Here is a 9,536-nt window from a genome sequence, read left to right on the forward strand (position 1 = left end):
TGGTGGCAGGCGCCTGTATTCCTAGGTACTTGGGAGTCTGAGGCAGGAGGATCACCTGGGCCTGGGAGCCAGAAGTCACAATGAACCTAGATTGTGCCTCTGTACTCCAGCCTGGGCAACAAAGTGAGATCCTGTCTCAAAAAAAAAAATTTAGTCAATGTGTTCGGTGTTTATATAAATTCTGGAGTAGCGTACAGTAACGTCCTAGATCTTCACATTCACTCATCACTTACCCAGCCAGAACAACGTCCAGTCCCGCAATCTCTACATACATGTGTGTGTGTATATATATATATATATATATATATACACACACACACACACACACATTTTTTTTTTTTTGAGACGGAGCCTCACCTGTTGCCTAGACTGGTGTGCAATGGCGCAATCTCAGCTCACTGCAACCTTCGCCTCCCAGGTTCAAACAATTCTCCTGCCTCAGCCTCCCGAGCTAGAATTACAGGTGCCCGCAACCATGCCCAGCTAATTCTTGTATTTTTAGTAGAGACGTGGTTTCACCATGATGGCCACGCTGGTCTCAAACTCCTGACCTTGTGATCTGCTCACCTCGGTCTCCCAAAGTGCTGGGATTACAGGCGTGAGCCACCGCGCCCAGCCTATTATATATTTTTACTGAAACTTTTCTATATATAGACACACAAATACCATTGTTACAACTCCCTATAGTGTTCAGTACAGTCACATGCTGTACAGGCTTGTAGCCTAGGAGCAGCAGGCTCTATCACAATGCCTAGGTGTGTATAGGTTATACCATCTAGTTTACATAAGTGCACTCTATGAGGCTCACACAGTAAAACTGCCTAAGGGCTCATCTTTCAGAATGCATCCCCATTAAGGGACGCATGACTGTATAAAGTTCTTCATCTTTTTTTTTTTTTTGAGATGGAGTTTCACTCTTGTTGCCCAGGCTGCAGTGCAATGGCACGATCACCGCTCACTGCAACCTCCGCCTCCCAGTTTCGAGTGATTCTCCTGCCCCAGCCTCCCAAGTAGCTGGGATTATAGGCATGCACCACCATGCCTGGCTAATTTCATATTTTTAGTAGAGATGGGGGTTTCACCATGTTGGTCAGGCTGGTCTCAAGCTCCTGACCTCAAGTGATCCGCCCGCCTTGGCCTCCCAAAGTGCTGGGATTACAGGCATGTGCCACTACACCCAGATAATTTTGTATTTTTAGTAGAGATGGGGGTTTCACTATGTTGTTCAAGCTGGTCTCGAACTCCTGACCTCAAGTGATCCACCGCCTCTGCCTTCCACAGTGCTGGGATTATAGGCGCGAGTCACCGCACTTGTCCTTCACCTATTCTTAATCTTCTTTAAACATTACCTTTTAAAGAAGCCTGTTCTTACCTTCTGAGCAACTATCTTTTTCCAGGGAGGCAGGTGCAAACTCTGCCAAGAAATCCCAAGAATGCAAAGATACTTCTCAATTTGTCTTTAATATGCAAAAGCAAAATGCCCCTCACCAACTTCCCAGCCCAGTCTCACTCATGCTTTCTGGTGTAAACTGCAGGCTGATTTTGATTGTTGAGAGCAGTGCAAGGAAGACAAGTCTGGCCTTCCTTATAGTAACAAATGGCACTCACTGCAATAGGACCTATCTGGGACCAATCCAAGCTGTCCATGGACCCCAACTAGCTCCTTCCTGGTTGGGCAGAAGCCTCTGCAAACAGTTAGGTTTAAGATTTCAGAACAGGTCCTCATTATTTGCCAAATTCTTTCTTTCTTTTGTAAACAATTATGCTAGTTTAAAAACCAAAAGGGAGCCAGCATTAAAATGAGTAGCTCCAGTAATGTAAATAATCCATTATTTCAACTAGTTCTGCTTAATTCCTACCACAGGCCTAAAATTTGGCAAGGAAGTTGAGCAAGTCTGGCGGCATAAGCCGGAGCTCACAGGAACTAGCCTATCTCTGTGAAGGTTTGCAGTAAACACTTCACATTAAAATGGCTCAGTAACTTGGGCATTTTGGGAAGCCTGTACCCAAAGGGCAGGTGCAAGTTGGTGCCCATATTGGTATAGAGGTAGCCAGTTAAGCGAGCATTTAATAAAGCCAGCTATTTTGCGTGTAAGAAACCCAAGTGGGTCCTTGGGAGCCCAGGTGAAAAACTTCCCATATGTGGTAGAGGGGATAACCCAGTTTCAGACAACATCAAAAGATCCCACTATAGCCAACGAAGGCCTTATTGTTAGGGACTCCCAACTTCGTTTCGGCACCAGCCAGAAAGGCGGTGGTAAATAGGCTTGGTAAAATAAACCCAATAAAGAACGAATGAAAGAGACACACCAGACCACAGGCGCTGCCAAAACTCATTTTTCATTAACATGGAGTGGGCTCCCAGGCTCAGGCCCCCGGACCCGATCATGGCCCTAGTCTACACAGAGCGCCCGGCCCTGGCCGCCCGCAGTTCCACCGCTCAACCAGTGATGCGCACATCCGTGCGGCGACGGATCCGCCGGGCCCGAGCCGCCTCGGGCAGGATGGCGAGCAGCTGCTCTTGCACCAGCATCTCCACGATCTGCTCCTTGGTGCGGATGTCAGGCCGCAGCCACTGGCGGGACAGCTCCCGCAGCTGCCGGAAAGCCTCCCGGGGACCCGCCGCGTCCTGGTAGCGGAACTGCCGGAAACGCTGGCGGAACGTCTCGGGGCCGAGTCTAGAACCGGCTGGGCCTGGTGGGGAGCGCGCTTCGGCTTCGGCCTGAGGCGCGACGCTCACGGGTGCTGGCCCGAGGGGCAACTCCCGGGCCGCGGGGGCCGCAGCCCGGGGCGTAGGGATGGCTTCGGGGACCGCGGCGTTGGGGCTGGAGAGCTCCGGGGCAGGCGGTGAGGCCTTCGCCAGCGAGGAGCCCACAGAGTTAAGCTCAGGGTCTGAGTTCGAACCGGCTCCTTCCGGTTTCTCCGGTGGCACCGCCGCGGGACTCCCAGTGGCCCCCAAGATCGGCTCCGTCGCCGCCATAACTCCAGCTCTGGGCGTCACTCTTTGTCCGGTAGCTGTGGGCTCAGCACTGCGTCTGCGCGCGGGCGGGGTGAGCAGGGAGACGTTTCCGGTTAAAGGGCAGAGCTCGCGCCACCCCTGAGGGAGGCAGACTCGGGACTGGCAGAGAGTGCGCGTAGCTTACCTGCACCAGCGAAGCGCCTGCGGCAGCCGGAAACGAAAAATCTCTGGCTTCTCTGCGTCCAGGTCGGCGCGCGAGCCCCCGGAAGCCGCTTGCGGGCTCTCGGAAGCGGCGCCCTCTAGCGTTCTCGAGTCGCATGAGGCGGCTGCTGCCCTCGCAGTGCAGGAGGGCGAGCGGCGCGTGGCTTGGGCTCCTTCCGAATGGTGGCGTCTCTGAGCGCAAGTTCGAGGAGGAGTCGGAGGAGGAGCCTGAATGTTTCGAGGTAAACTTCAAGTTCCGGAACTTATTCTTGAGCCGCTTCGGCTTGCAGGTGACCTTTCCGTGCGCGCGCCCCTCCTGATTGACCCTGATGGGCTGTAACTGTGACGGCCCCTCCTTCGGGAATGATTAGGGTGACAGCTGGCCGGCGCTCGTCCTGGTGGCGCCCGGCCGGTGATCCGAACAGGGGAGCGGGACGGCGTTCGTTCTCTCGGGAAGGGCCCGGCTGGAGAAAGTCCTATCGCTTGGTCAAACTAGGAGGGCGATAGCACCCGCCTTACTGCGAGGATGACAAACTACAACACACCGTCTGGCGCGAAGGAAATGCTCCAGAACTCTTGGCTATTGTTATTTTTCGCGTGTCCTCCGAAACCAAAGGAAGGGAGGCTCTGTGGGTTCTGTTAACTTCAGGATTTAATAAGTGAATTGTAAATGCATTGCCCTTTATGGTGGCCGCTGGCCGCCTGAGTTGACTGAGCTCTTGCAACGGAGCTAGTTGATAACCCTCGAAATATAGCGAATTGAGATGTGCTTAATTGTAAAATACGGGACTTAATACGAAAAAACTAATGTAAAATACCTCAATACTTTTTAATACTGATTACATGTTGTAATATGTTTTGCATATACTGGGTCAAATAAAATGTTATTAATTTCACCTGTGTTTTACTTTTAAATGCAGCTACTAAAAAACATTTAAATTGCATGTGCGGTTTACGTTATATTTCTGTTGAGCAGCCTTGGGTTAGAGGATTGGAGTGAGACTGCCTTTTGCCTTGGTGGAATCCCCTTTGATGGTACCCACCTCAGAGTTGCTGGGAGGATTAAATAAGTTAAGCCCTTGGAGAGAAAGGGCTTTTAAGAAGTTTGCTCTTGTTTTTATTATAGCAAGTAGGGCTTGCTATCTCTGAGCTACTGTTTTCTTAACAGTAAAATGTGGATGTAATAGAACTTACCTCTCAGAGGTCATTGAGAATTCAATGAGATGATGCAGGTAGAAGCATGTGGCCCTGACAGCCTTCGGCCAGGTGGTTTTCTGTCTGATAGCTGACTCACAAATAGTTGTTGTTGCTTTTTTCTTTTTTTTTTGAGACTGAGTCCTCCGCCTACCGGGTTCAAGTGATTCTTCTGCCTCAGCCTCCCGAGTAGCTGGGATTACAGGCGCCCACCACCACGCCCGGCTAATATTTTGTATTTTTGGTAGAGATGGGGGTTCACCATGTTGGCCAGGCTGGTCTCGAACTCTTGACCTCAGGTGATTCACCCGCCTCAGCCTCCCAAAGTGCTTGGGATTACAGGCGTGAGCCACCGCGCCTGGCCACAAATAGGGTTTGTATCCTCATTTTACAGAAGGGGAAACTGAGGCCCTGAAAGGACAGGGCCTCATATGAAAGGTTTTGTATGACACTTGTAGTCCTTTTGAGCTCTGTGCAGGATGGAGGAGCATGTTTAACAACCATTAACACGCCGTTAGCCCTGATATAAAACTTGTCCCTACCATAGGATGTTTCCTTTGGATGGGTAGAAGTGGACCCTCATGAAATCATTTCCATAGCCTGAAAACCTTGAAAGTCATTGCAATGGGCCTTTAATGCTTTTTAGTTGCTGACATGTAAAAATTGGGAGATTTCACATGCAAATCTGGTTTTTCCTGAAAAAATGGAAGAGCTGGCCACACTGGACCCAAATTCCTGCCAGTCAGTAATCAACTGACACTGAGTAGAGACGACTTCCTTTAGACAAGATACTCTGTCCCATTTGGTCTCAATCTCCACCATTCCCTATGGTTCTCTGAAATAGAATTTTGTTTGCATTTACTGTTGCTCTCAGGTTGTTGCTTTATTTAGAGCTGATATTTTTCTCTATTTTCTATTTAGAGGTGAGAAAGCAGGGCCCTAGTGTTTGTTATGCCTACTGGCTTCAAACCTTGACTTCTGTCTGGCCCCTTGGTAGTTGGGTTTGCTGCCCAGAGTGACCAACAGTGCTATTCCCTGTGTGGCAACAGGTACTCAGTTCAGGGCTAAAGGAGCACACTAAACCCTTCTGTGGAGGCAGGAGGTGCTAGAAGTCTTCACTGGGGAGGGGACTTCAAGCTGAGACTCAAGAAGAAAATGGGTGGGGCTCAGGGACATTCCAGGTAGAAGGTACTGCCTGTACAAAGGCACATAGTGAGTAGGAGCAAAACTGTAGAAACTGCAGGCTATATGGGAAGGTGATTGGGATCTGGAGAAGGGGTGAGAGAGGTTGGAACACTGGTGGAGTTTAAATCATAAATGTCCTAGAATTCCATGTTTAAAATTTAGTTCTTCTCATGAAAGGGAATGAACTTTTGTGGCACCTGGAATATCATGAAATGTTATGTTAGATCTCTAGTTTATTTCTTCCATCCCTACTGAAATCGTGAATTATTAGAGATGGAAGGAGGGACCTGAGAGATCTATTAGAATCATTGAATGTTAGACTGGAAGGGGCCTTAGAAATTGAATTTTAAAATCCAGCCCTTTATGGGCCAGTAAGCCTGCTTTAAAGTGATTCAGCAGTAAATAATAAATAATGTGGAGGGAATAAATGAAACAAGATTGGCTCAGTAGTTGGCCGGGTGCAGTGGCTCATGCCTGTAATCCCAGCACTTTGGGAGACCTAGGTAGGCGAATCACCTGAGCTCAGGAGTTCAAGACCAGCCTGGGCAACATGATGAAACCCCGTCTCTACTAAAAATACAAAAAAATTAGCCAGGCTTGGTGGCTCATGCCTGTAATCTCAGCACTTTGGAAGGCTGAAGTGGGCGGATCACTTGAAAGATTGGCAATATGTACACTCTACTTTTGTATGTGCTTGAAAATGTCCATGACAAAAGTTAAAACATTCAGATTCTCAGAGTCTGAAAAAAAAATATGTAATGCCTCTTCTTCGAAAAGGGATGCAGTTATCTACTTTCATGTGATTTACATATATCCTTGAACCCTCCCAGGGGTCCCAGATTAAGTTTAAAATATACATTTATATTTCATTCTTTTGAATTTTACAGATTGAGAGGCCAAGATGCCAGAAGGTGGATTGGTCCAAAATAAGAAAGCTAGTAAGTGATTCCATGAGGACAGAAATCTTTTTACTTTTAGCCCAAATTCTTATTATGCCTTTTTATCCCTAGATTGGGTGTTCACTTGGGAAGGGATCATAACTCATTCACCTCATATCACTTAGCTTCCAATACAAGGCCTGACTCCTAGCCAGCCTCAGTGTTGGTTAAAGGAAAGAGGACAAATGTGGATTGCAGACCATCCCTGGGAAGGCAGAGCTCTCATATGAGTCCCAGACTCTTTCAGAGACCTCAGTGCCTTTTGATGGCACTTTGTTGTTGAGGGTTGTGGAAAAGAAGCTTGAATACTTATTTTCTTCTTTATCAGAGCCATCGTACTGGAGAATACGTCTTTTAAAAAGCTTTTTATTGGCCAAGCACAATGGTTCACGCCTGTAATCCCAGCACTTTGGGAGGCCAAGGCAGGTGGATCACGAGGTCAGGAGTTTGAGACCAGCCTGGCCAATATAGTGAAATCCCATCTCTACTAAAAATACAAAAAATTAGCTGTGTGTGGTGGCGGGTGCCTGTAATCCCAGCTACTTTGGAGGCTGAGGCAGGAGACTCACTTGAACCCGGGAGGCAGAGGTTGCAGTGAGCTGAGATCACGCCACTACACTCCCGCCCGGGTGGCAGTATGAGACTCCATCTCAAAAAAATAAGTTTTTTATTTGGGAATAATTACAGATTCATAGAAGGTTGCAAAAGTAGTTCAGAGAGGTTTCATGTACCCTTCACTCAGTTTTCTCTAATGGTAACATCTTGCATAGCTATAGTACAATATCAAAACCAGGAAATTGACATTGGTACAATCCACAGACTTTATTCACATTTTCCCAGTTTTACATACATGCATTTGTGTGTGTATGTGTGTGTGTAGGTCTATGCAATTGTATCATGTGTGGATTCGTGCAACTACTACCACAATAGCTAGAACTGTCTGATCACCACAAAAAATCCCTCGTGCTGTCTCTTTAGAATTGCATCCATTCATCTTCCCTTCCCCTATCCCTAACCACAGGCAACCATTGATCTATTCTCCATGCCTATAACTCTGTTATTTCAAAAATGTTACATACTTGGAATCATATAGTGTGTAATCATTTGGGCTTGGCTCTTTCCACTTGGCACAATTCCCTGGAGATTCACCCAAGTGGTTGCTTGTGTCAATAGTTTGTCCTTTTTATTGCTGAGTAGTAATCCATGGTATAGATGTACCATGGTATAGTTAACCATCCGTTGAAGGACATTTGGGTTGTTTCCACCTTTGAGCTGTTACAAATAGAACTGCTATGAGTTGTTTTATGATGTGGCCTTGGGTAATCATCTTTCTGAGCCTGGAAATAGTAACTACCACACAGGATGGCTCTGAATAGTCGATGAGGAGAAATATATGTAAGGGAACTGGTGCAGGGTTTGGCACAGAGTATATACTTAGTAATTTTTTTAAAACGATGGTTATGAAGAGATAATACTTCCTTGAATGTGTAAGTTCTAGTATGTAGTATTTTTAAAAGGCATAGGCATTGATATTATTATTAGTGTAGTAGTCTGTTCTCACGCTGCTAATAAAGACATACCCAAGACTGGGTAATTTATAAAGGAAAGAGGTTTAATGAACTCACAGCTCCACATGGCTAGGGAGGCCTCACAATCATGGTGGAAGACAAGGAGGAGCAAGTCACATCTTACATGGATGGCGGCAGGCAGGGAGAATGAGAACAAAGTGAAAGGGGTTTCCCCTTATAAAACCATCAGATCTTGTGAGACTTATTCACTACCATGAGAACAGTATGAGGGAACTGCCCCCATGATTGAATTCAATCTTCCACTGGGTCCTTCCCACAACACGTGGAAATTTTGAGAGCTACAATTCAAGATGAGATTTGGGTTCGGATACAGCCAAACCATGTCAGTTAGTCATTCTTGAACATCTGTGTATGTGTGATACTTTATTTACAGATGAGAAATTAAGGTGTAGAGAGATTAATGAACTTTCCTAGGTTCAGCCAGTCCATGGCAAGATTGGGATTCAAACCCACATTTAACATAGACAGTAGGAACCATGGAAGGACTTAAAGCAGGGGAGGGATGTGATCAGATTTGTGTTTTAGGAGACTTAGTCTGGATGCACTGTAAAGAATATTGCTTTATTGCTGAACACTTAGAGTATTTCTGATTTTTCATTAAAATAATATAATCATATAGTGCTTAAAGCTTTTTCTGATTTCGAATTGTAAGTGTCTTATTACTATCAAATCTATTTGGTTTCTGAGTTTGAAAAGGAAGCATTCTGATAGCAAGAGTTTGGATGGTAAGGGATACCAGTACTTCCTTAAGCTATAATCCCAGTAGAGGACTGATTGAAATATTTTGCTACATATTGCCACCTTTGTTTCTATAAACATGTGTTTGATTCATAGAACCTTAGGACAACCCCTTTAGTTCACAGATTGGCAAACTAAAGTTCAGAAAGTAGAAGTACTAGCCAGGGTAGAATCCAGGGCCCAGCAATGAATGAGAGTTGTAGTTGCTCTACATCCTCACCAGCACTTAGTATTTCATTTGACAGAGTCTGTCACCCAGGCTCAATGTCATTAGTTATTCAGAAAATTCAGTGCAGTGTTGCAATCCTAGCTCACTGCAGCTTCAAACTCCTGGGTTCAAACTGTCCTGCCTCAGCTTCATGAGTAGCTGGGATGACAGGCACGTGCCACCATGCCTCACTAATTTTTTTTGTGTGTGTTTTCTTGTAGATACAGGGTCTCGCTATGTTGCCCAGGCTGGCCTCAAACTGCTGGGCCCAAACAATCCTCCTGCCTTAGCCACCCAAAGTGCTGGGATTACAGGTGTGAGCCGCCGTGCCTGGCCCTACCTCTCACTTTCTCTGTCTCTACACTGCCATATGCCTCTTCCCTTTCCTTCTTTTCCCTTCTCTTCCCTCCTCTTCCCTCCTATCTTCTCCTCTCCTCTCCTCTCCCCTCCCCTTCCCTCCCCTCCCTTCCCCTTCCCCTTCTCCTCTCCCCTCCCTTCCCCTTCCCCTTCTCCTCTCCCCTCCC

The 9,536-nt window shown here is 46.8% G+C and overlaps 2 protein-coding genes across 6 annotated transcripts in view; one reads left to right on the forward strand and one right to left on the reverse strand.

Annotated features, from left to right (window-relative positions):
* Window positions 1-2,319: 2,319 nt before the first annotated feature.
* Window positions 2,320-3,304, reverse strand: SCAND1 (SCAN domain containing 1). The gene is given in 3 exon segments (XM_017886659.1): window positions 2,320-3,035; window positions 3,144-3,181; window positions 3,183-3,304. Coding segments are annotated over 3 exon segments (729 nt in total). The 5' UTR covers window positions 3,279-3,304; the 3' UTR covers window positions 2,320-2,440.
* CNBD2 (cyclic nucleotide binding domain containing 2) overlaps window positions 3,256-9,536 on the forward strand; it is an 84,001-nt gene continuing 77,720 nt past the window's right edge. For 2 of the 5 annotated variants that reach the window (XM_017886650.1, XM_017886653.1), the window contains exons 1-2: window positions 3,256-3,402; window positions 6,427-6,477. In XM_017886650.1, the coding sequence (XP_017742139.1) occupies window positions 3,277-3,402; window positions 6,427-6,477 (177 nt within the window). In that variant the 5' untranslated portion in view covers window positions 3,256-3,276. The remainder of the gene's footprint in view (window positions 3,403-6,426; window positions 6,478-9,536) is intronic. The other 3 variants (XM_017886651.1, XM_017886654.1, XM_017886657.1) reach the window with 2 other exon arrangements.

The sequence above is a fragment of the Rhinopithecus bieti genome, unplaced genomic scaffold (assembly GCF_001698545.2).
Source record: "Rhinopithecus bieti isolate Rb0 unplaced genomic scaffold, ASM169854v2 scaffold_15197, whole genome shotgun sequence".
In the NCBI taxonomy this organism is placed as follows: domain Eukaryota; kingdom Metazoa; phylum Chordata; class Mammalia; order Primates; family Cercopithecidae; genus Rhinopithecus; species Rhinopithecus bieti.